The 27,193-nt window shown below is 40.5% G+C and overlaps 1 protein-coding gene across 12 annotated transcripts in view; it reads right to left on the reverse strand.

The window, feature by feature from the left end:
- PCDH15 (protocadherin related 15) overlaps positions 1-27,193 on the reverse strand; it is a 659,401-nt gene that overhangs the window by 61,040 nt on the left and 571,168 nt on the right. For all 12 annotated transcript variants that reach the window (XM_082222007.1, XM_082222006.1, XM_082222001.1 and 9 more), the window contains 3 exons: positions 27,022-27,131; positions 26,769-26,909; positions 10,371-10,498 (listed from right to left, as the gene is read on the reverse strand). In XM_082222007.1, the coding sequence (XP_082078133.1) occupies positions 10,371-10,498; positions 26,769-26,909; positions 27,022-27,131 (379 nt within the window). The remainder of the gene's footprint in view (positions 1-10,370; positions 10,499-26,768; positions 26,910-27,021; positions 27,132-27,193) is intronic.

Consider the following 27,193-nt stretch of genomic DNA (forward strand, 5'->3'; position numbering starts at 1 on the left):
TTGGGAGAAACCTAATCTCAGCAGAGTTGAAACAAGGAGAGCATGTGGAACTCAGAATTTGAAAGTAGTAAATACCATCCAGACACTTGTAAAATACATATACTGTGTTTAGTTTTTGCTCTTGGAGGACATACACTTGTAGATGAGTCATCCTCATAAGATTACTCAAAAGAAGAAGAAGTTATTGGGAATTTATAGCCGGAAAACCACCTATCAGGACAACCAAGATAGTCACAATACAAGGATGGAAACAAGTGGTATTTTAAGTGGGGTCAAAGCAAGGCAAAAAGAAGAGTATAAAGACCATCTAAATGTGGGAACAAATTTACTCACAACTATATGTGTGAGACAAGGCACTAATGTCAAAGTGTTAAAAATACTGGGACAGCAGATGTAGCTTTTAAAACTGAAAATATACATCAAGCTGTCAGTTCCTGCAGGGAGAAAAGTGATCTTGTTTTAAAAGCTATTATATTTTGCCGGAAACTGTGATTGGAAACATCTGAATTTGCCATCTGCTTTAGTAGAACTAATGTTGACTAGGAAAGCCTATTCGTTTTATGAGCCCCTTCAGTATATTAGAACTAAAATTAAGAATGACCCTGTGAGGAAGGCTGCAATGCACAAAAGGACTGATGAGAGTTTATTCGTCCCCCTCCTTGCTTTAAGCAGCTAGTTTGACTCAAGCTTACTTTCTTAAAAGGAGAAAAAGAAATGGTTAGCAACTGATGGCCGTCACTGCTAATAAAATGATAAATTTTCAACAGTCTTCAGGCCCTGAGCAACATTTTGCTGAGTCCACAGAGAAGGTAAGGTGATGGGTCAGTACAGTAGTCCTCACAGACTCAATAAAAGCAAAATAATAGCGCAATGCATTACTAAAGTGACATAGACAAACTGTATCACCCCTTAACTTTTTGATATCATTTTTATTGCAAAATCAGAAAGAATTTCATGAAACTATACCTCTTTAAAAGTGCCTTAGAAGCCTAGATCAAAGTTCTACTATATCCTGGAATTCCTCTCTTTTAAAACAATACTGCCTTTTTGTTCAGCCACTGCCACTTTCACTCCAAATTATAACAAAATGGAAATACACATGACTACATTTGGTCACATCTATGCCCTGCTACTCATTCCTCTGCTGCGATTTGCTTATTATACCAAATTGGGGAGACTGTACACTTTTGCATTTTCATGGACAGCTAGTCCCATGGCTTACTTTCCATCTGTGTGTGTGTGTGTGTGTGTGTGTGTGTGTGTGTGTGTGTGTATGTGTGTGTGTGTAATACATATGGGCAACACCTGTCCATAACAATAATTAAAACCATCTAATATAGGGAGGGTGAGTGGGGAGACTGGTGACAGCAATCCAAAAGCCCCAGAATCAGATCCACAATTATGGTGCAGAAGGAAACCCATTAATCCCTCTGGTGTGCTCCCTGCCCTTAGAGCCCACTGGTACCACTGACTGGCTCCTGGGGCGTGGCCTTCCCTGGCCATGATGCAGCTGAACCACTGTCCACACACCGCTACTTGCAAGCTATCACCACAAACCTAGTACAATCAGGCCTGCTCCTCACCTGTGCAAGGGCATAAGATGAACCCAAGGCTACTGATAAGTCTCAAATTGGAACCTTAAGAGTTGCCAGGGATACGGTTTGACTAGGGCTGCCATCCATTGGAAACAGCGCCCCCGGGTGGAAATCTCTTTAATGTCCAGGGAAATCTGGGCTTGGCTTAAAAACTTCATTTTTTGTTGTTGAGATTTTGCAAAAAAAACCCAAACCATCACCTTGAAAACTTTTGTGTCCAGATTTACCCTTTTTGAAATATGGCAGCCCTAGGTTTAAGAAAACTAGTGCCTTTTTTTCAAAGTAAAAATGGAATAATATAAAGCACATATTTTGGTTTCCTGTTACGCCTCATGAGGTCAGGAGAAATGATAGATAAAAAAACTGGGCAAAAATTAAACAATGCCAGTATGCCATGTTATAACCAGATGTTAACGCTCAGGAAAGCAGTGAAGCAACATGACAACAGTATTGAACTGAAAGCTCACTCCTTTAATTAATCACTCACAAGATAACATGTGTTAATTATTCTTTTTAGAGCAAAATTAAGGCGTTGAGAAGAGTGAAGAGATAGGACTAAATAATGTGGAGGGAAACAAAAGGTATGTGAAAACACAATTGATATGCAAAGCACTAAAATCATATCATATTAAGTAAATCTCAGGCTTCAAATCCCATAGATTAATAGCTGCAATTATTGCTGGTTTATATTTAATTTACTTATTCACCACAAAAATGCATGGTGTAACATTTGGCCTTAGAATGATAGTAAAAAAGGAACAGCTGTTCTAATGCGAAATTTCTAAAGAAATGGAATTATAACAAAGGTTGTCAAGAAAAGATAGATACAATTCTAAAGCAACTCATTCTGTTGATGACTGACTTTTTATAGCAAAACTCTATCTCAATATCAACAACAGGACTTCAAAGGAGCTATCAGGAGCTTAAGGTGAAATCCAAATTGTTTCTTTGCTGAAGCAAGGTGCTGATGGGTGCTGGAAGTATGCTTTTCTCCAGGACTGGCAAACAGTTTCCATTTCAAACTAATGTTAAAATCTGCGCTTTGAACCTCTGGATTGCAGAGCTGTTTGCAAAAGGGATTTCAAACAGCCCCAGCACTGTGCTTCCAATCCTGACAATCAGATTTGGCCTGCCAGGGGTGGGGAGATTAAGATCTGGCCTTCTGGCCAGAAAATGTTCCCCCCTCTCTCTCCTGATCAAGATATTATATTTCTCCATGGGAGAGTTACAATTCTCAGAGTTCTCTAGGAAGAGGGATTGATTGTTAAATCACTCTGGGAACTGTACCTCTCTGAGGGGTATGGGGTCTGATATCCAAGAAGCCATAATATTGCTTGTGATGAAGAAAACAACTGCCTGCAGAGTTTCTTACAAATTCATCCCCTCCCCAATAATTACCAATAATTTCAGATTCAGATTACGAAGGCAAAATATATTTCACAACTATTTATACTGCTTGAGAAATTATTTTAAGAATTTTGAACAAGGTAGTTGCTGTAGCCTTCCAAGGGGTGCCAACTTGAATAAAATATTGTGGGGGCCCAGGTAAGCCCCGCCCCACATAATTGATCACATGACGCAGTGCACACACACTATTTGAGTGGAAATGTCCGTCAACTTTGGGGGAGCCCAGCCCCCACAGTCCCCAGGAGTTGGCTCCTATGAGCCTTCCCATTTTTATTTTTATTTTCTACAACGAACATTTTCATAAGACATTGATTTCACTTCTACCCTTTGATTTCTTTATCAAAAAACAAACTCAATAATCAGTATTAGACCTGTGGTCAACTCTGCACCACTAAAAGACACAGCAAGGACATAACTTTCATTTTATACTCAAACATAACAGCCCCCCTGTTTTATTTTTGTTCCATTTTAATTTAATTGCACTTGTTTCTTTGCTTAGTTCAAATAATATTTAGCAGGAGAGATTAAATAATGCCATACAAAGAGCTGTATTTCTAGTTTGTTATTATATTTATATGTGACAAATAGGAGCCTACAATTCTTGCACAGATATTAAGGCTATATAACAATTTTTTAGAATTAAAAACTTCAGGGATTAATTTCTACTTAGATTATTTCTCATCAGACTGAAGTCATTTTTCATGAATTTGTGACAAAACAGACACACACACATCTGTGGCAAGTGAAGATCAATTTACAAGCATGCAGCTGTGGCACATTTGATATGATGCACACAAATTGCTACCCGAAAACTTAATAACTACAATAACTAAATCATCCAGGACTATTAAAGTGACACTAATTATAGTGAAAATTGTTTATACTGACTTGAAGTGTGCACAAGCCTAAAGAGCTTGTCTGTTTAACTTCGTATAAATTACACACTTTAAAACTTGAAATGCATTCCATACCAATAAGGCCCAAACTTTTTACTCCAAGTTTTGTGATAGAGGGGTAACTAAATACAAAAGAAAAATGCAAGAAATTGATTTGGACCATTTTATAGTGCTTTTCAATTAACATTTATTCAATGACTTACAGGGCATTTTTAAGTGTGTTTATTCAGAATTCAGGGCTGTTTCCAACATTGTAGCTTCATTTGCAACACAGTTTTCTCTTCTTCCCCTTGAAAGGAGAATTGCATATAACTACCTGAAAAGCAGGGACACGGGTGGTGCTGTGGGTTAAACCATAGAGCCTAGGATTTGCTGATCAGAAGGTCAGAGGTTCGAATACCCGTGACGGGGTGAGATTCTGTTGCTCGGTCCCTGCTCCTGCCAACCTAGCAATTCGAAAGCACGTCAAAGTGCAAGTAGATAAATAGGTACCGCTCCAGCAGGAAGGTAAACAGTGTTTCTGTGCGCTGCTCTGGTTTGCCAGAAGCGGCTTAGTCATGCTGGCCACATGACCCAGAAGCTGTACGCCAGCTCCTTCGGCCAATAAAGCGAGATGAGCGCCGCAACCCCAGAGTCGGCCATGACTGGACCTAATGGTCAGGGGTCCCTTTACCTTTACCTGAAAAGCATCATGAAGACAAATAATCATAGATGCTCATAGATGGTTTGGAGGAGCCTTGATCTTTGTGATTTCCCCTCTGGAATTTGGGGTTGCGAGCTGGAACTGTGGAGCTGATGGTGGTTTCTAGTCTGGTGACTTGGGGCTTTTCAGGAAGGCAGTAAGAAGTGTCCAGGTTGATTAATTCATGGATGACAGAAACCTGACCTTTTGTCTTTTACCAATGGCAATACTCTCTACTGCTGTGTCCTGTTTGAGCTTTGGCTTGTCTGCATAGGAATTCTATTACTTGCTGGATACTTGTCCCACATGCTCAGCTGCTTTTGTTCCAAGCTGCTACAATTTCTTCCAGAATATTTTTTGTCTCCAAGCTTTCTTTTTTCCCTGCTTTTTTTTTTGCCAGTTGCCACTCTATATACTGGACATTTTTCTTAAGCCCAATCTATCTTTTGCCCCTAAAATTCCCAGCAAGGGTCATGAATCACACAATGCACCCTCATTCCTTTTCTCAGGTAAAGCAGCTGCAGCCTCCATTTGTCTTTCATACTGCCCTTCATTATTAATGGTTTTACTTCTTCAGTGTGTCACCTCGCTCTGTATTGTTCCTTCCCAGTCCCCTTTAATTCTGGGTTTCTTGATCTCAGTTTGGCTTTTTTTATATACTTTCGTGAGCCTCCAAAGTACAAATCTACTAGAAAACAGACAATGTAAAAATGATACCTTCTTACTCAGCAGATCTCCCTTGTGCATTCATCATAATACTGCCTACTGCAAGAATAAAGAAGTTCTTGCAACTTTTTAACTCGAAGTAAAATAGCCATGCAACAAGAGACAGGCATTTTGGAAATAGGCATTTAACTCAGTATGCTAAATTCCTACAAATCTGAATATCCAGTGCTACACCGAGTCTCATTTCCCAGGCTAACGATACTGTAAAAGTGGCTCCTGTGCCTCCATTACCCTGATAAAATACTAGTGATGATTGCAGTATCTGTGAATACTTTTACTTGCTATGTTTCTATGTTTGAATGCAGAGATGTTTTACTTGTTGTGAAGTATGATTTAAAAAATAATAATTATGGAAGGCAAATCTTAATCAGTACAAATAATTACTTCAAGATTTGTGATCTAACTTTCATCAATTAAATAAAATTCACCTGCAGAAATTCAACAGAAGGCACTTCTAGACTAACTGTATTTTATCATTTCTTTTTCCTAAATATATCCCAACTGAGGGTTAACAGCTCTATTCAGAATACACTATATGCAAGCTTTGGAAGAGTTAAAACTCCCCACAAATTTGTGGCAATGCCTATATTTCCTAATTGGTTGTATTCGTTTTTTTGCTTAGATTTATCATTGTCAATGACCTGCTGTTTTACTGCTGAGAAACTCCTAGTAATAGCAATAAGAAGGAAACATCCATACGTCAGCAAAGTTTTGGAGCATCCCTCTTGCGCATTAAAAGATCAAGTACCTTTCCCCTTACATCTTATTTTAAAGAGTGCACATTTAATGATCTTTGCTGTTAAATTTACAATGGCATGACTTGCTTTTACATTCAAATGCAAGCATCTTCAAAACTAACTATAAGTATGCAATGAATTTCTTTGATACTGGTATTAATGCAATTTTTAAACTTCAGGGTCAAAGTGACATTGGTTGAGAAGGCTTGACTTGATTTTAAGCATACTGCTTTCTCCAATTTAATGAGGACAATTATGAACTTCAGAATCCTAAATTACAATGTAGAACTTTAAAGAAATTTTAAGCCAGAAGTGCCCTTTTCCATTTCTGAGAACACTATTTTTGTAGTCTAGTTCAGTGTTTCCCAACCTTTTTTGGGCAAAGGCACACTTGTTTCATGAAAAACATCTCGCGGCACACCCGCTCCGGCCCTAAATAGGGCAAGCCACGCCCCCTCCAGCCAGCTGATTGGCTGGCCAGGAGGCGTGGCCGGATGGGATTCCCCTGCTCTCGCGGGGGCTGAGATGGGATTCCCCGCTCATGTGGGGGCGGATGGGATTCGCTCGCTCGCCGCCCCGCGTGTGCTCGCCGAGCATGCGCAGGCCCAGTAGTGAGCGGCGATGGGGCTAGCCGGAGAAGAGAGGGCGAGCCCCCTCCGCTCCGGCCCTAAATAGGGCAAGCCACGCCCCCTCCAGCCAGCCGATTGGCTGGCCAGGAGGCGTGGCCGGATGGGATTCCCCTGCTCTCGCGGGGGCTGAGATGGGATTCCCCGCTCACGTGGGGAAGGGCGTGATGCCCGCAACCCCACCTCCTGGGGCAGGCCCGGAAGTGCAGGCCCAGTAGCGAGCGGCGATGGGATGTGGGAGCTCGCTCGCTCGCCGCCGCTGCCCCGCCTCTCACCGCCCGACTCACCCGCCTCCCTCCCACGGAACACAAGGCAACGTTCCACGGCACACTAGTGTGCCGCGGAACACGGGTTGGGAAACACTGGTCTAGTTACATAAAACTTAACTTATGTCTAGACACATAAACATGGCAGGGTATTTTATAGTTACTTTTTGCTTTCTTTTCATTTGCTGCCTTGTAATGTTATGCAATAGTGAAGGAGAAATAAACTGCAGGGTTGTTATTCATTTCATGATTTTATGTAACCTGCAAATTTAGTTGTTCTGTACTTTCTTGCTGCCTATCTAGAGAGACAATTCTTTGGAAAAGGTACAGATACAACTTTCATTTACATTCATTCTAAAAGACTTACTGTTTGGAAGGGGTAAAAGTCAATCAACTTGGAAAATGCACTTCATGGATCAAGTAAATTGATCTTCTTTTCCCTACATAATGGATGTGTATGATGATTTTTTGTATAAACATGGAATGGAATATACGTACAGTTAAGGTTGTTTTGTGATTGCTGTTTCAATGGTTGAGTCAAAATCTCTCTCTCTCTCTTTACTATAATGGCTTCTGGGATGGAATAAAGTCAACCTATATTTTGGATTATTTACTTGCAATTTTAAGAATGGTTATTCAAAAGTGAGTCTCACTGAGCTCAGAAGGGTTTATTCCTTTGGTAAACAAATTTAGGATTAGAGTGCTAAATTCTGTAAAAGTCTATAAGGCAAAATGTGGAAGGTCAGATGTAAGAGGTCAAAAATTAGACAGAACATAAGAGGCTCACCTAATACAGCATTTTGTACTCACAATGGCCAACTAAATGCCTATGGGCATCCCACAAGTAGGACCTGTATGTAACAGTGCTCTCCTCACTTGCGGTACTCAGCAACTGGTATTAAATGGTATAAAGCAATAGATGATACAGTGGCCAACATCAGAGACATGACGTGGTCATAATGTCATTATTTTACGGTTAAAAAGAAAGTTGGGTGACAGTTAGATACAGAAAGAAGCAGTCATAAATCTAAAATAAAACAAACAAAGAAACAAAACCCACTATAGTAAGATGCCCACATTTGTGACGTATGAGATGATAGCTGGGCTTTTACTAATGAATTCTATGCATGTCTACTCAGATATAAATTCCACTGAACTGAATCATGTATAGGGCTGCAATTGAATTCAGCCAAATTTGGCTCAACCATCTCTTGTTAATGGAACACATTTCTGTGGATAAGAAATGCCTTCATTCTTTTTACATTGGTGAGCAAGAGGATGGAACTGATGGGTTTCTTTATGGCAACTAATTATAACTATAGACTGGCTGTAAATAGAAATTACAACAGTAGTTTAATTCTCTGTGATACGAGCACTTTTATTCTTCTGACTATAGTCAATCCAGTGATTGTACATTTCTATAGCACATTTATGGATAATCAAGTACTCCTAATATCCTCTGCCCACTTCTTAAGCTATAATGATTCCTGCTTAGCCTTTCTGATTTCAGGGTTTGCTTTCCTGGATGTAGATTTCCTCCCAATAGGCCTCCTGTCTCCTGCTGCTACTGTCAGAGACGGTGAGAAAATATGAATGATGAGAGCTTACTTCTTCCCCTCCTCTAAATCTTAACCTAACCATAATACCTCTGAGTTAACATTATGAAAAACTACCTTGAGGGAAAATAATGGGCCTCTTTAATAAACTGCTGTCATTCTCCATTAGATTTCTAGCTCCCTAAATCAGGTCCAAATAAGAGAATTCTTGGTAGGCCAGGCATCCATGGACACTTTTCAACAAACCTGTCAGCAATTTAGATTCTTCCCCATGTTGACTGCACAAAATGCAAGATGAGGAAGATAGAAAAGGACACACATAAGTGTATTCTAGTCACATGTAATCTCTTCATAAACATACTTGCTTATATGGTACTTTCCCCATTATCTTTCCCCCTACTCCCTTCAAATGCAACACCCTGGTATACAAGTTTTTAAAATGTATACAAACATCAAGTAGTGAATCTGATTTTAGGGCAATTTTATGCTTTTGTATGTATAGAAAAATAGTCAAATAAATATTTTTAGATAACAGTAGAAAGGTAAAGGTAAAGGTAAAGGTACCCCTGCCCGTACGGGCCAGTCTTGACAGACTCTGGGGTTTGTGCGCCCATCTCACATCTATTGGCCGGGGGCCAGCGCTGTCCGCAGACACTTCCGGGTCACGTGGCCAGCGTGACAAAGCTGCATCTGGCGAGCCAGCGCAGCACACGGAACGCCGTTTACCTTCCCGCTGGTAAGCGGTACCTATTTATCTACTTGCACCCGGGGGTGCTTTCGAACTGCTAGGTTGGCAGGCGCTGGGACCGAACGACGGGAGCGCACCCCGCCACGGGGATTCGAACTGCCGACCTTTCGATCGGCAAGCCCTAAGCGCTGAGGCTTTAACCCACAGCGCCACCCGCGTACCCGTACAGTAGAAAGGACCTCTGCCCAATTCGGACCCACCCCCTTCCCCAATATCTCCTGTAATATTCTCAACTCTCTGGAGAGGTTTTTCAAGGGTAAAGATGGCTGTAGAGGGAGAAGGAGGGGAGTCAGGGATAAGAAAATCCCTTTCCATGAAATTAACTGCATTCATGGTTCTTGGGATCCATGCCATCTTCTCTGAAGCAACTCTTACTGATTTTGATGCTGTTAACATGTAAGTATGGATGCTTGGATTAAAGCCTTATTTTAATTTTATGATTCAGTATTGCTATGTGAAAATTGCTTTTCCTTCAGGGATCAAAAGATGGTGGAAAGAAAAGCTCCAAGACTGGGGACAGCTGTTCAAACTCTTTGCCATGCCTCTGGTGCCTATCTCACCGCCACCACCAAAGACACCAAGGCAAGTGCTTCTATGTGGAACTATAAGAAAGGACAAGTCAATGTAACAGTAGTGGCAGCCGCTGCTGCATTGGAGCTGCAATTTCCCATGGGCTAGCCCATGCCCACCAGTTAGAATCTCATGCCAGTACCAAAATCCTAGCACCTCCTCTCTGCACATGTGAATGGACTATCAGGACTGACACATAAGCATGCCTTTAAAAAGTATTATTATGGTATTAATTATACTATACTAATACTATAATAATGTATTATTATAGTAAGTATAAATGAATATTTATACTTTAGGAATTATAAATAATTGTATATTGAATCAGTTCTGAAATTTCTTTTCACAAGCAAACCTTCACACCCATAAATAACAAAATATCTGTATACATACCAAATGGCATCTTCGCATCCTGATAGACTCGAAGCTAAGTGTTAGAATAGGCAGGTGGATTTGCTTTACATAGTTGCACCTTTTGAGGACATCCAAATGAACATATAATATTTAGACATCCAAAATACAGGACTCTTGACCTCAGCCATGTGCTTGTTTAATTCTCACCTTCACTTTCATCACGGAAGCAAACATTCTAGCATCTTCAGACACGCCTCCTATGTATTGCTTTCTTGTGAAGACAGGAGCATGGTCATTTTCATCCTGTACTTCAATGAACACCTTGGCAGTATTACCTAAAATAAAACACAAGGAATTAGAATTAGAATTAGAATTAGAAGAATTTGGCTACACACTGAGTGCTTTTAAGTAATCAGCATTTCGGAAAAGAGACACATAATGGAAGGAAATTAATTTGTAGCATTAATGCCCTGATCTTAAAGGCCTGCAGAGGTACACTGTGCACTGCAATAGAGTGGCTTGCGGCCGACGTTGCTAAAATAGTATTCTGTGTGAGACTTGCTGGCCTATGCAACTCCATTATATAATGCTTCCTCAACTGCATGGAGTTTTGAAGTTGTAGCTGCTATGATACCCACAACAGCATTTAGGTGAAATGTTCCTTTGTCCTTTTCTTTAGCTCCAGAATGACTTTGGGTGGTATCACTGCCCCGCATATGAGCATGGTCATGGTAGTTATTGCCTGCTGCAATTGCACAGATCCATACTTCAAGGGCCACAATATTTTACTGATGTGGCACATGATTATTATTTTTGATATATGATATATTATTATTAAATGTATATTCCACCTTTCCTCCAAAATGAGCCAGCAGTCGTGACAGGGCACTGATATTGCAGTGACTGCAGTTCATTCTGAAAACAGACTAGAATTTCACATGGTTGGGTTGTTAATCACACAGAGACCATTTCACAACAAGGAGTGAGGGCAGGGTAGCAAAGTGGTAAAGGTGAAGCCATTATTGAGTGGAAGAAGAAACAAGGTGGTAGGATTTGTGGGGTTTGTGTTTAGTGAGACAAAGCAAAGAGATTGATGTGGGACTAGTCACAGCATGTATTTATGACTCTCTGTCAAATGAAAGTCTTGGTAGGTATCTCTTAGGAATGGGAAATTTTGCCTCATAATATAGCAAGGTAGCAGGTTGAACGATATGGCTACGAACTCTATCATCATCAATGCATAGACTGAGGCATCTAATCAAATGAAATCTAGCCTTGTATTTGTAACTACAATTTGGTTCCCAGCTTGAACTGAATATGAGTAATCGTACTAATAAAATGGATACCAAACTCACTGCAGCCAAATAATAGATCTTAGATTTGAAAGAACTTTCTTTCTGGTAACCTTGGGCCACAAGAGCACAAAGCCTGAACATCAATATGAAAAGTACATAGTAATCTAACCCCCCCCCCAAAAAAAAACCCCACATCACTTTCAGACTCCATAATCAAAGAAGTTGACACATTGTCGAAAACGGTGAAAAGTCAGTTTGCTGAAAGAAATCCCATTTGCCAGTGAGAAATGATTTCCTTTCAGAGTTGATTCTTTTCCATGATGGCAAGTTATGGCTGTTTTATACTGCTATATATGGGGCATGTTTTCTTCATATCCGTCACCCTGATTATTTTGGTCTCTTTTCTTTTTGAGTACCGTATTGAAAAGAGTTCCATAGCTGTATCTGGAACAGAAACCACTTCCTATATTGGCCAAGGTGTCAACAATATGACATCTTTTGAAGTCCAACCATTGGAAAAAAATACAACTTCATAAGAAAATGGAATCTCATGCTTTATATGCATGAGAAGATAAACAAGGAACTGGTGATACCTCAGCAGAATATCCAGTTATTCAATTTCTTTGTTGATGTCTACAGGTCTTGTTTTAAATCACCACAAGGTGATGCTTCTATAATTTTCTGTTGCAGACAGTTGCACCCTTCCCTCCCTGCAATTTATTTCTTTGTGACTGTTTCCCTACCTATTGAAACCAACGTAATGGAAAATACCTTTGGTAGCTCTAGGCTGGAATAGTTTGGGGGTCTGTTTTGTAGGCATACTGCAGGAATGAATGGACTTTGGATTCAGAGCATCCAAGGCTGCTTTTGACACATGCTATTTCAGCTCCTACTGCCAGTCATAAATCTACACCTATGAATCTTTCTATGGGCATACTGGGGATCTCTTGGCTCCATCAGAACTCCCATCTCCCAGCCTTCAGCAGTGGCTAAAATTGCTCTGCTAGTTTAGAAATATGGCAGTGAATTGTTCTCAGCAGTTCCTTTACTTCAGTTATGCAGTGAAAGAGTATTTTGCACAATTATAATCTATATAAATGTTCCAGATTTGCAGAGCTTGTAAATTGCTAGTTATTGGCAGACTACTCCAGGAGTAAAGATTAATTTAAGTTCCATGTTTGCTGGACAGCAGAAATTTGCATAATATATTTAAAATGTAAATTAAATATTTCTTCAATAATGCTTGCTGTTCTTGATTTGACAGTAAATGGGGAGGGGGAGGGGGGAGAACCAATGTGGCGTAATGGGACTTACTGGGTAACCTTGAGCCTGTTACTCAGTCTAACCTATCTCATAAGGTTCTTGTGAATATAAATTGAAGATGGTGCCTTGAGTTCCTTTGAAGAAAAATGGGATAAATGTATTTTTTAAAAAAACCCTATTTGCAGTTGTGCTCCCCACTGATATTTGCATAATCACCGAGATGCTTCCAATTTTTAAACAAGGTATAAAGGTCAATTTTTATTTTAACTATAACAACAACAAACCATATATATATTGTTTTAGAGGTTTCCTAATGACTTGCCACATACTACCTCAGTAATCCTTAGAACTATCGATCAAGGGAGAGCAGTATTACCACAACTCTGTTGTTTGTGTTCTAGAGGCTTACTAGAAGGAATAGGAGGGGGAAAGGGCAGTAGGAAAAGAGTTTCTTAAAAGAAAATAAAGTGTGATATTTCTGTGAGTAGAACCCACATTACAAAATAAATGTTTAGAGCATCTCCGCCTTCCCTGCCTGGTGCACTATGTATTGCTAGAATCAGTGCCTTTTTTGGTAAAAGGTGGCAGGACTCATTTTTTGATAAACGTACTGTGGGCTGCTAGCACATAATGGCTCCCACAGGCAGGGAAAAACAGGAGTGATGGTACTTTGGAACAGTAAGCACCATCACAAAAGAGGATCTGCTAGAATCACAGAATTGTAGAATTGAAATGAAGGGACCATAAATACCATCTATTCCAACCCCCTGCAATGCAAGAATCTTTCACTCATTGTGGGGCTTGAACCCACGACCCTGAGATTAAGAGTCTCATGCTCTACCGACTGAGAAGCAGAACTTCTCCTTAGCCAAAAGACTGAGAAGCCCTTTCAAGACTTAGCCAGGCATGACCCAAGTCAAATACAAATGGCCGATCAGGTCATGTTGCTGAACCTTTATGTCATGTTCTGCAACAGGAAATAATAAGTGAACTGCATTATAACTTCTATTTATGTTTTCTGTTAAAAGTTGAGAGAGAATTAAATCCACTTTCAACTTCTTCTTTTTAAGCTAAGCTAGCTAAAATGTTACTGTGAAAGGCAACTGGCAGACCTTGGTTTGGTAGCTTTCAGTACTTCCAGGTCATCGAAAGAAAGCTGAAACTGGAGCATACAAGAGGTGTTTTCAACACTACTAGTCTACTTAGCTCAATATATTTATTCAAATGTCAAGTAATCCCTTCCTCTGCATAATTAAAATTATTCTGATATTTCTGTGTCTTTTAATTTCTGACATTAAACTATTAAAGCCTTTAGTCCATATAGTTATTTATCTACATAAATCAATCTACCTTCCAGCTTTAACTTCGATGACATTTAATTCCATTAACACCTTCATTTCAGCTCATCAGTTCATTTTTATACATGGCATATATTTCATTGGTTTGGCAGCTTGAGAGCACAGCATCTGTGAGTCAGTCATTATTTAACTCTTTCCTGCTAAGAAGCTCCCAAGCAACCAGCAGCTGACTATAATGGAAGAATTAATATGTCAAAATATAGCCATTGGTTTGTCTTCCAGTCTGGGCTAACAGATGTTATACTCCCAGATCTCATTCTTCACACAAGCAGATATATGCAAGAGGAATGTATTTGTTTTGATTGTGGAGGCAACTGCAAAAACACCATGTGTGACATAAACACATCTAATCTATCTATCAAGTCTAATTTACAACAGACTTTTGTGTCACTCTCAACTATGAAATGGAATCCAGCATGAGGTTAGGGAGGCAAAGGGTACAGTGTATGCCCGTAGGAGCAGGTGTTATTCTAAAGTTATTGAGATATATGGAGGAAAGTAGGCTAGCATAATCCTGCCCACTTTCCCAGGATCCCCCCCCCAGCATGGAAGCTTTAGCCCCCTCCATGAGTTATCCCTCAAGCAATCATTGTGTGGAAGCAGAATGCGAGACTCACTTCGGGGGTTCTACATCTTGGTGGGAGTCTACCTGTGAATAGGAGTCTCTCCCCTACAGATGCATCTCTCAGCACATGAATGGCAGAGAGGTGAAGCTGATAGACAACAGCTTGGGATCAGTGTGGGATCAGTGTGTGAGACCCATATTTATACCCTCACATGCAATCATTAATCATGTGAGGGGGAAGACCTGAATGGGCGTTTAAGTTTTAAATATTGGGCTTTATTTTCAATATAGAAACTATGCAACCCCTACAAATGAAGAAACTGCAAACTCTCCCTTATTGCCCTCTACAAACCCGCATTATTTTACTGGCTACTCTAGAAATTTTGGCTTAAAACCAAGAGTGCTATTTTGCTAGTGGAAAATGTCTTCCTCTTCAGTAAGGGCTGTTTCTGATGAAGTGGAAACATGCTGTGTGAGTAAAGTGAGGCCAAACCTAGATTTCTTCCACTCACAAAACTCTTTTCATGAGGTGTTTTTTAATGGTCCACTGAAGTTTATTTGCTATCACATGAATTTTCTTTCTCCACTATATTTCGCATCACTGTGAGACTAGCACTTATTCAAGAGTTCACATAACGGCAGTAATATATTTTCTCCTTCTGCTCACAGTTGCTTAGATCCACCCCATGTAATGGCAAAAGCAACAATAAATATTTAACTTTTATTTGGGACTTCAAAATATTCAGAGTACTTTACATACATTATCTCATCTCAGAACTCACTATAACAGCTTGAAATACATGCTGGTACCATTATCCTGCAGAGGAGTGGAGACTGAGAGGAAACTGAGAGAATTGTAGCTTGCCTGAAGTCATGTAATTCACAACTGAGGTGAGATTACAACCAGAGATTTCCCAACTCAGACTCTTTAGACACTCTGCTGCACTAGCTCTTGACTTGCTTTACCTACAGCTCATTCCTTCTTCACTATATCTGATCTTTCTCTCTTTTTTAAAACAAAAAAGCATGGTGAATGCTTCCAAGATAGAGGCATTTTGCACTAGATAAAGGTGAGGCTCAGAAAGGGCAATGATAGGTTTTAAACAGGCAATATTGTAATATATCAAGAATAGTTTTATACTTCATTATTCACACCTTATTTCTCTTCATGGTGATAAATTTCAGGGGTGCAGTGCCTACCTATATTTGGTTTCCCTGAGAAGTGAGGTGACTGGAGATGACAGACAGACAATTCTGTCAATTCCAGTTTCTCATTTTTCCAATCTTAGCTCAGTTCTCAACATTTCTGTGCTTTAAAAGTGCTCATGAAAATTGATCAGCATTTTAGGGCAAATTTCTCCTAAAGTAGACATTATTTTTGTAGGTAATTTTGCCTAATATGCACATTTTTGCAAAACAAATTTCCTTGGTATGCTCTTTTAACTAACATGCATTTTATGCACACTTTATCCTAGTATATGCATTTATACACATATTACTTGGCTGGAGAACAGCATTGCAAAATTTGGAGAAATGTTTTGAAAGGTGGCTGTGTTTCAGCTTGCGCATTGTTTAGGAAACTCAGAGTTTGGTACATGCATATTTGAATGCAAACTGAATAAATTATCTCCTCCATCCCTACTGGAGGCCTATGGTATCTTGTAACAGCTGAGTGAAGGAAAGGTGGATACACACCAAAACTCCAGATTTACTGCCAACATCAGATCTCCAGAAGGAGGCAGGGAGCACCCCAAAATGCTACTAGATTACAGAGCCTCTAAAGCTCTCTTTCCCCAGATCACTCCCAGTTGGACTCATTCTATGACTCAATATGCAATTCTGTTGTTTATTTTCACAGAGAGACCTAGAATACACCCATGCTTAGCTAGAGGTGGAGAAAGGGGAGGCATGTCCCCTTTCAGGACCACCTAGATATTTCCTAGCTATTCAGAAATTACCGGTACTCACAGACAGGAATCAAGTACTTGGCCACTGAACATTAAATAAAATTTGCAGTCACTGTGGGCTCATTAACCTACCGTCCTGCCCAAGCCCTCAGTCTTACATTTATATGCAGTTGAACTGAAATATTTACCAAGCTCCATGGCATTAGGTGAACACTACTTTTGGTTGCTCCTCCCTCAGAGGAATGCTCAGCAGAAAAAAAATGGAGCACCTGTTCTTTTCCACAGTAGGTTAAAAGTAGACAGTTATTTCTATTACAAAGGCCGCTTTAATTAAACTGTGGGTGAGCAATATAAATTGGATGGGCATCAGTAATAATTTATGCAGTTCTGCCCTTAAGGATCTGCCAGGATGTTCTTGCATATTGGCAGATAAAATAAACCCATCTATTGCTAAGCTCAATTTCTGCCTTAAAAACCTGGCTTCAGCCACGTAGATCACAGTAATTTAATGACAAATCTTACCTGTTATTTCAGTTCACCAGTTGCCTGCCTTTTAAACAATCAATCACTAGTTTAATCTGGTAAATGTAAATACATTTGTCTATAACCAAACTTCAATGCACGGACCATTTTGACATAATAAAGGGAGTGCAAAATAATTACAATGTAGTACAATTTAATAAACAAGAGCCACAACATGTTAATGAGTGATACTGAATGTCTTGCCAGGAGCAGCAAAAGGCAGGCCACCTTCTCTCCCCCTCCCTACAACCCCTGCATTCCCTCTCCCCAAATCTGCTCTGAAGGGTTTCCCCCCAAAATGTGTTGCACAAGCAGAATGGTACTGTTTGAAGTCACCCCCTCCTTCTTTTCATTTTTGCTTCTGATACTGTTGGAAGACTACATATTACCTTAAAACATGTGGCTGCTGCCAACCTTCGTCTTATTCCTACTTCTTCTGATGATATTTAGTTAAAGTAATGATGGCCCACTAACTTGGATAGCTTGAAAAGAGGATTAGACAAATTAATGGAGGGTAAGGCTACAAGTGGATACTAGTCACAATGTCTATGCTCTGCCTCCAGTGCTGGGGACAGTAAGCCTCTGAATAGCAGTTACTGTGAATCACAGGTGGAGAGACTGCTGTTGTGCTAAGGTCCTACTCGTTGGCTTCCCATAGGCCTTCGGTTGGCCACTGTGAGAACAGGATGCTAGACTAGATGAGCCATTGACCTGATTGGGCTTCCCTTATGTTCTTAAATCTGTCACGTGATAAGGTATTGTCACACTCAGCTATTTCCATGCCTCCTACAAGTTGCAGACAACTGAAGTTTGGCACAGCTACATAACAGAACCAAAATAGCTGGAGAAAAATAAAATAAACTTGACTTACGGTCTTAAACTGACAAAGGCTTTCCGGAAAGGTAGCCAGGTCAGTCTGTTGCAGCAAAAGCAAGAGTTTTTAAACTCATGGTTAAAAGACTGGCAGGGATCTTGCAGATATACAACTCAAAGGGTGGAGTGGAATTCTACCTCATTATTAGCTGAGCTGTTTTGTCCCTGAAGCATCTGCTCTGAATAAGAGCAGGCTCCCCAGCTCTAAAAGCAAGTGTGGTAGAGAATAAAGACTTTAATCTCTGTACTGTGCCCCTTTTAAACTAACCCCAAGGCTTTCTGTGTCTGTGAGCAGATGGAGGGCCCAAGGAAGGATACTGCCTTCTACTTTTCCCTCTCCACTCCTCTCACAAGGTCCACTGACTCTACAGAGCAGCAGGCAGAAAGATGCTTGTGTGAGTGGGGTGTTTTAAATGCAGAACAGGTACCAACAAGCACTTATAAACTTTCTTCCACTAATGTTGTATGGTGAACTCCTGCTATTGAGCCCTGCTGCTGCTTAGTGGGGTGATATATGTAGTTCTCATACACGTGAATAAAGTATTCCAGATGTCCTTGAAATAATGCAAATTGCTACACATAATCTTAGGAAGTAGCATAGCTTTTTCATCACATCTCTTCATTTAAAGTGGGGTGGGGAGGGAAAGTGTGCCCCAAGTTGTTAGACTACAACTGCCATCAGTCCTAATTGGCATGGCCAACAGTCAGGGATGATGGGAGCTGTAGTCTAACAACATTGAAGGCAGGATTGCAGGTTCCCCATAGTGGCACGAGTAGATAAATAGCTTATGCTGTGGTGCGAAGGTAAACAGCTTTTCCATGCACTCTGGCTTCAGTTATGGTGTTCCATTGTGCCAGAAGTGGTTTAGTCATGCTGGCCATATGACCCAGAAAGCTGTCTGCCAACAAATGCCGGTTTCCTTGACCTGAAAGTGCAGATGAGTGCCGCACCCCAAAGTCGAATTTGACTGGACTTAACTAACCAGGAGTCCTTTATCTTTTACCTTTACCTGTACCCAACATAAATCTATCTAATCTATCTATCTATCTATCTATCTATCTATCTATCTATCTATCTATGAAATAGAAACTTTGAAACAGCACACGCGCACGCGTGCCCGCGCGCGCACACACACACACGAAATAGAAACTTTAAAACAGCACACATTTCTTAAAAGGCACTAAACAGTAAAGCTGCCTCATTTCAACTTAAAGGTGGTGGTAGGGAAACTAAACACCTTTTTTCGCAATATGATTACCCACCTGAGAAATACTCATCACCTCTATTGCTTAGTTCTTGAGCATGGCAATTGCTCTTTGAGGTGATAAAACAGAAGAGAAGATGCATTCTCTCTGTAAACATCCTATAGCTATAAACAACCTCCTAGTCTACAGCTGACACAACAGCAAAAAGAAGATAGTGATCAAAGGTAACATTTACCGAAGATGAAGTTTCCACTAGGCATCATCTGCCAACTGGCAACACCTTTATCTTTGAGGACTTATTTTTCAGCCATCTATTTGTATCCATGACCATTTTCAGAGTGACACTAGAACAGCCTGGAGGCTTCTTCCACTGAATCTCTGCCAAAGCCTGCTAAAGTTGGGTGTCATATGTAACAGGAGTGATAATTCAAGAAAAGATAATAAACTGTGACAACTACTGTCAGCAGTTGTACAATAAGCAACCGTCAAGCATTATACCTGAGGGGTCATAAGAACTGAGTTGAAATATAAACAGCCACCTTATTTTTTGGGTACTGAAAGAATTAAATATGAGAAAATATGCGACAAAACCCCTCAGTTTTGACTCTCTAGAATATGGGACAACACTGTGATCTACTAGTAGGATACAGCCCCACTGGTGTGAATCAGATTGCATTACTAAGCCGTAAGGTACTAGATTCTCTGTCAGGCCTTTCCGGAATGAAAACACCTGACTGTGACTGTAATAATAATATTTCCCACATGCCATGGCTTTAGTAAGGTATAATGCTTACAAAAATATATTATCTTGTCACACTTTTCTTCTATCCTCTTAGATCTCTTTGTTCTTCTTTTGCTTTCCAAGCTTCTCCTTCACACATTGCTTTGGCTTCCTGAAATTCTCCATTCCACTTCACTGCAATGCTCTTTCTTTCCCCTCAGGTGAGTGTATCTTATATTATTTATTATGAGTAAGTGCCAGGTGCATTCTCTTAAAGTGACACTCACATGTTGTAGTATCTAGCACTGCGCTTTCAAAGCACAGATCCAACTGGATCCACACTTCCAAAAGGCACCCCTTTTTGGTATGTTGCATGGATGGATATCTGCAGTGTGTGAGAGAGAGATGCTTCACCCTATCTCCATGCCACACAACTTCTCTCTTATTAAAAATAGAAGGAAGCAGTGCTGGGTCGTGAGGAACTTAATGGAGAGAAGATGAGTGGTATCTTTGGCCCTGCCCACTACTCTCAGTGGCCTACCACCATTGTTTTAAGGTGGACTTCTAACTTTTCCCCTTCAAAATTACTGATTTTTGCTTTCTGTCTCAAATTCTTTTCATTTGCGGGCTCAACATTTTAAGTGGGGTAAGATGTTTGTGGTCAACTTCTGTAGAAGTGATAGGTTTCAAGAGTCTTCTTCCCATTCTTCCTCAGGCGCATGTGTCCAGCAGGAATTCTCAAATGCAAGGGTTACTGCAGTGACTGTAGAATCCATCCATTGCAGCTGCTAGTAGAAACATGCCCTTGAAGATGGATTTCACCCCAAAACATGGCAGGCCTGGAATGAACCATATTTCTAGCACCTAAAGTTTGTTCTTCTCTTTTGCCTGTCAGTGGTGCCGTCTCCGCCTTATGCTGTTGTTGTTTCTCTTCTTCCAATTACCAACTCTACATGAATTATAAGTGCGTCAAGATTTGTCTTCTGATCTTGTCTGGAAGATCATTAGCATTTAGGTACATCCATCATATATATATATATGAATGAAAGAAGCAGCTATTTATATATGATAAGGAGAACTCTTGTGTCATACACTTTTGACAGCTTCTGTAAAGACACATCAAGAATGGAACTTGGCTCATATGATGATAAACTCTGCCGATCATTCAACACACCATATATGAATTTCTAAAATAGGTGGGGAAATGAAAGAAAGTGAAACAGGGCTGGTGGACGGTTCACAAACATCACATCATCTTTAAAGCATTTACATGCTTCATAGTTGTCAATAATATTGCATTCATCTTGACTCTGGTGAATGAAGAAATGAAAGTGACAAACACCCCATGGACCCAACAAGTGTTTCTTTAAGGGAGCCATACTTTATAAGCAATATGTACTGATTTTTAACATTGAGCCTCTGGGAATAAATAGCCTCAAAAAGCCATGTTCACAATCTGAAACAGTACTGGAAAACAAAAGGTAGCAGAACAATGGAAATTATAAAACAAAAAATAGAACCATAAAATGCATATAGATGTTGCTGTTATCATTTTACTGATAAAGAGGTATTGGAATTAAAATGGAAAAGGAAAAGAAATATTGAAGCTGAGAGATTTTTCCCTACTAAAAGTGCAGAGCTGAGGCTGTTTTGGCAGACAGCCACTGACTGAAAGAAAACTGTTATTGTTTTACTTTCTAAAACTGGCTGAATAAGGAAAAAAATACTTCAAAATAGTGCTTTACTTAATTAAAATATGTTTCTGACAATAGAGATTATATATATATATATGCTTTCGTAGATTTTCACGGGTACAGGAATGCAGGTTTTGGTGTCTTCGGGTGTCTTCCCGTGTAAGAGTCGGGGTGTCTGTGCGACGTTTCGACGAGGTCTCACTCGTCATCTTCAGGCTGGTGCTTTCGGCTTCTTGTTACTGGAACAGAGCAGAGTCTGGTGTTTGAGTTCCTATAAATACTGTTGAGGGGTGTGGTGTATAGCCTTCAACGTTCTGGGCAGAGAGGAAGTTCCTAGATTAGTGTGCCTTTTCTTCTTTTGTTCCTTAATTACTTGAGGGATATCTTGGGTGATTTCATGAGTGATATTCTGAATACCACTGGGTGGGTCATTAAGTGTAGATTAGTTGCTAAAGCTTTCGTGTCTTGACCTCTTGAGCTTGTGAAGAGTTTTTCTGAGAAGATGGCTGTGCTGCATTTAGTTGTGCTCTGGCTTGGCTTCGTGTATAGGGGCGAGCTGTGGTTTTGTGCCTTGTGCCAGCCAGATCTGTGTAGGGATTGCAGGGGGGTGCAGCATCCGGAGGTGCCACTATAGTTTGGCTACTGGATGGAGTCTGTAATATGTCTGTGGAGAGGGTCTGGGTTTGGGTCTGGTGTGGTTGATTGGTGACGGCGTTCTGTGTGCCTCTGGTTCTGGTGTCGGTTTTTGTGGGGAGGGCTAATTTCCAGATGTCTGGCAGGCGGGACGTGTCGTCACGCTTGTTCATGTTGTGAGGGTGTTTCTCTATCTCGATGGCTTCCATGATTATTCTCTTGTGGTGATGTTCCATGTTAAAGAGCAATTTGGAATCTGCAAAATTAATTTCGTGTCCTGTTTCTTTCATGTGTTGGAAAAGAGAGGAAGTTTTTTCTTCTTTTTTGACGGCATTCTTGTGTTCTGCGATACGTGCATTTATTCGTCTGTTTGTTTGTCCAATGTACGTGGCTGGGCAGACTTTGCAGGGTATTTCATAGACCCCTTGGTTTTCCAGCTGGATTTTGTCTTTTGGGTTTCTGAGGATATTGGCTATTTTTTGGTTGGTGCAGAAGGCTGTTTTGATATTGTGTTTATGGAGGATTTTGCTGATTTTGTCTGTAGTGCCCTTGATATAAGGAAGGAGGGCCATGCCATTGTTTTCTTCTGTGTCTTGGTTTTTGGGGGGTGTTTCTTTTTGGATTAGCTTCGTAACCCTGTTTTTCTGGTATCCATTGGCGATTAACACATTTGAGAGATTCTGTAACTCAGTTGTCAAGTGGTCTTTGTCAGCCAGGCGTTTGGTTCTGGAGATGAGAGTCTTGGCTACGGAGTTTATTTGTGCAGGGTGGTGGTGTGATTGTGCATGTAAGTAGCGGTTGGTGTGTGTTTTTTTTTTCCCCGGTAGATAGTGTGTCCTAGGGAGCCATCAGGTTTTTTGTAGATTAGGACGTCAAGAAAGGGGAGTTGGTTGTTGTCTTCTATTTCCATAGTGAATTGTATTTTGGGGTGTAGGCTGTTGAGATGTGTGAGGAAGCTATCTAGTTTTTCTTTCCCGTGTGGCCAAATTACAAAGGTGTCGTCAACATATCTGAGCCAAAGTTTGGGTTTGTGTTCTGACTTGTCTAAAGCATTGGTTTCAAAGTGTTCCATGTACAAATTTGCGATGACCGGTGAGAGGGGTGATCCCATAGGTGCTCCTTCTATCTGTTTGTATCTTTGTCCATTGTGGATGAAGTACGTGTTGGTTAGGCAGTGGTTGGTCAGGTCCAGGATGTATTTGGGGGGGTTGTATTTGTTTTGAATGGCTGTCAAGGCTTCATTAATGGGTACTTGAGTGAAGAGAGATACAACATCGAAGCTCACAAGTAGGTCATCGGGATGTAGGTATTGCTTCTTTATTGTTTCTATGAACTGGAAGGAGTTAGTAACGTGTGAAGCGATGGATTCTGCATAGGGCTGAAGTTGCTTAGCGAGAAATTTAGCGAGATTTTGTAGAGGTGAGCCTATGGAGCTGACTATTGGTCTGAGTGGTGTTCCTTCTTTGTGTATCTTGGGGAGACCGTAGAGTTTGGGGCATCTGGATGATTTTTCTCTGGGGATGATTCTTAGCTGGATTTCTTCACTGATAGGAGAGGCTTTTATTTTGGATTTGGTGGTTTTTTCCAGATAGGTGGTGGGATCTGTTTTTATAGGTTGGTAGGTAGGGTCTTGGAGTAGATTTGATAGTTTTGCTTGGTAGTCCGATGTGTTCATCACAACAGTGGCGTTGCCTTTGTCTGCTGGGAGAATGATTATATTGTTGTCTTTCCTCAGGTTGGTGAGTGCTTTCTGTTCTTCTTTGTGTAAATTGCTTCTGGGTGGTTTGCTGGAGCAGAGTAACAAGAAGCCGAAAGCACCAGCCTGAAGATGACGAGTGAGACCTCGTCGAAACGTCGCCCAGACACCCCGACTCTTACACGGGAAGACACCCGAAGACACCAAAACATATATATATATATATATATATATATATATATATATATATATATGGCCTTCCATTTTCTAAGCTCTGTGGGTTGGAGGAATCTTAAGCTATTTAACCACTGGGGCCTTTCAGGACACCCAAGGAAATAACACAGACTTTCTTTGCTATGGAAGAGCTAGCAGCTGTGTGCGATGAGTGATATTTTCTGTAAATGCTAATTTTAATAAGAGGTGCACTCGCTCACATCAGTCTTTGGGATCATTTCTGGCATACTGCCTATGAAAATGAGAAACATTACAAGGATATGCCCTGAAGCAAAAACATAAAATGGAATCAATAGCATTCAAGTTGTCTTCATCACAAAATTTATTTTAATTGCACTGCAATTCATTATTATTTGGAAGTCTGATTAGCCAAGTGTTTTGATGTTCTCAGAAGACATGTTGCCGTGACTCCCAGTATTTCGGTTCATGGTTATTATGGCTCAGAGACAAATGGGAAGGCTGGATTAATTCAAACAATTGCTTATGAGACATGCTGTGCCCCTTAGAGTTTTCCCCTACATTCCTATCCAACTAGCAGCATATCTTATGATGGAAACATCATTGCTCTGAAATGGAGCAATCTTTTTTGCCACTTTTCGGGGACCTACAAAACTGCCGTGTACTGAGACAGGCCACCAGTCCCCATCTACCTCAGCATTATCTACTGGCAGCAACTGTCCAGAGCTTCAGCCAAAGGTCTTCTCCAGCCCCACTTAAAGATGTCAGGGATTGAACCTGGGACCTTTTGCATAGAAAACATGTCCTCTCCTAGTGAACTGTGGCCCCTTCAGTTAATTGCACGATGTCCTTTTAATGGAGCAATAGTCCACCATGTCAATAGCTATCCCATTCTGCCATAGTAAATGTATTATTCCAAGATTTGATTACAGTTCACTTCTGTAGTCTGGAAGGCAGATGTGGCATTACAAAACATTTCGTATCACAACTTACGACTTGTATTTAAAATACACCAAAAGAAGAAGAAAAACCACACAGAAAACTGTGTCTGCAGAGAGGTAAATGTTTTCAGAAAAGCAGAAATGTGCATTATTTCCTCTGTTTAACCTGCGGCCCTTCAGATGCTGCTAGACTACAACACCCATCATCTCTGACCAGTGGCCATGCTGATTGTAGCCGACTGGAGTTTAGAGTCCAGTAATATATTGAGGGCTACGCATTCCACCCCACTGCTGTAGAAGAACAGAGGAAGCCCATCCAACCAAATTAAAACTTGAAGATGATCTCCTTGTTCTATTACTTAAATCCATTAACATTAATTAATAGGGATGAAGCAAGTAGATATTCATAAATTAAATGGCCATAAATTTTAATCAATTTAAGATACCAATTAATGTATTGTTCTTATTTAGCTTCATGAACATTTAATTATGCTTATTGAAAAGTTTAAAAGACTTCCATTCTTTGCTGACTGCATACCAGGAGACACTCTTTCATAAAGTATTCATGCAGAACTTATTGCTATATTATGTGACCAAATCTTCCAGTTTTAATTATGATTCACCCTTTTCATTTAAATACTTGTTTCTTGTACTAAGAAACTTTTAGAAAAGTTGCTAACTCAAGATTGCTTCAGGTTTCAGAAGCTGAGTGTAAATTGGTACAGGAGAATGTATGAAACACCTAAGTGTTTCCTTTAAAATGAAAGATAGGAAACAGAATATAGTGTGTGTGTGTGTGTGTGTGCGCGCACACACACACACACACACTTACTTTGGTCATATATACTGTGCAGGATTTTCCTCAGAGAAAAACACAATATTACATTTTTTTAAAAGTAAGCACAACCCATCCCTTATGTGCAGTGGAGTCTGGTCCATTAGTATGGATAGGACACTGCCCCACCAACTACAGCTCTCAGCCACACCCCATCCACCTTCTTAATTACAACCAGACAAGAGGATGAAGCTGTCAGCCTCTTTAGTCTCAGCATTAGCCTTGTAGAACTCAGCAGGGAAGAGGATGAGGACAAAGGGGCTCTGGCTCCACCTACTGTTGGCCTCCCTGCCTTCCAACCTACCAACCCCAATGGGTAGCAGCCACCACTGCTTATGTATATAGCTGTATAGCCTTTTATTGGCCATATGCTACTACAACTCCATGGAAGAGAGGCATTCTGTGTCACCCTGATGGTAGTAGTGGTGATGGTCTTACCAAACTGTGTTGAATCTTCAGAAAGACTGACATGTGGAGGAGGCTGGGCAGGGATGAAATGTTTGGCAGTGCAGAAGCCACCCTACATCCTACAACCAGCAAGCCATCCAGAGAGCTGTTGGCGATGCACCAGGACAGCAGTATTCAGTCATTACATTTTCAAACAACACACGGCATATTGTTAGCACACAGTAAGAGCCAAATCAGTAAGAGTCCTAGATATTCTTACAGTAGAATTAAGTTGCAGTGGCTTGAGGCTCTCTTTGTACTACTATATCTGAAACTGCTAGGCAAATTTAGCACATGAAGGAATTAACTAACAATGTAAAGAAGTGGCAGATTAATTCTTAAGGTAATGTGTGCAGCATCAGTGGTGGGGGAGGTGATGAGGGGGAGAGCAAGATGACCTTTTTGCTCAAATATCCAAATGCACAAAGAAATAATAAAAAAGGTGAAAGTAACTTGCTTTTGGATGGCACGGGTAAATTGGAGCGGACCACTTGTAGTGAGTCTGCTTGCACTCGAAGTAAATAGCTTTTCACAGTTTCATAGTCCAGTGGGTTTTTGACGGAGATGACACCTGTTCTGTTATTAATAGCAAACACATCTGGAATGCAGCAAAGAAAAGAAAAATTAGTGACATTTGTTCCCTCCCCTCTCCCTTAAAAGTACTTTTTATTCATGTATCGTACTAGACCACCTGGGACAGTATTACTTACCGTCTTCATTTCCTGAAACAATGGAATAGATAATCGTCTGATTCAAAGCAGCAGCAGTTACAACAACAACGTGAGTTCCTTTGGGTGCACCTTCACTCACAGGAGGGGGCCTGCAAAATTGGGCAAAACAGATTGCTCTTTCTTATTGTCACGTTCTCAGTGCTCTACTGAA

This window comes from Podarcis vaucheri (genome assembly GCF_965113315.1).
Source record: "Podarcis vaucheri genome assembly, chromosome: 5".
Taxonomy (NCBI): domain Eukaryota; kingdom Metazoa; phylum Chordata; class Lepidosauria; order Squamata; family Lacertidae; genus Podarcis; species Podarcis vaucheri.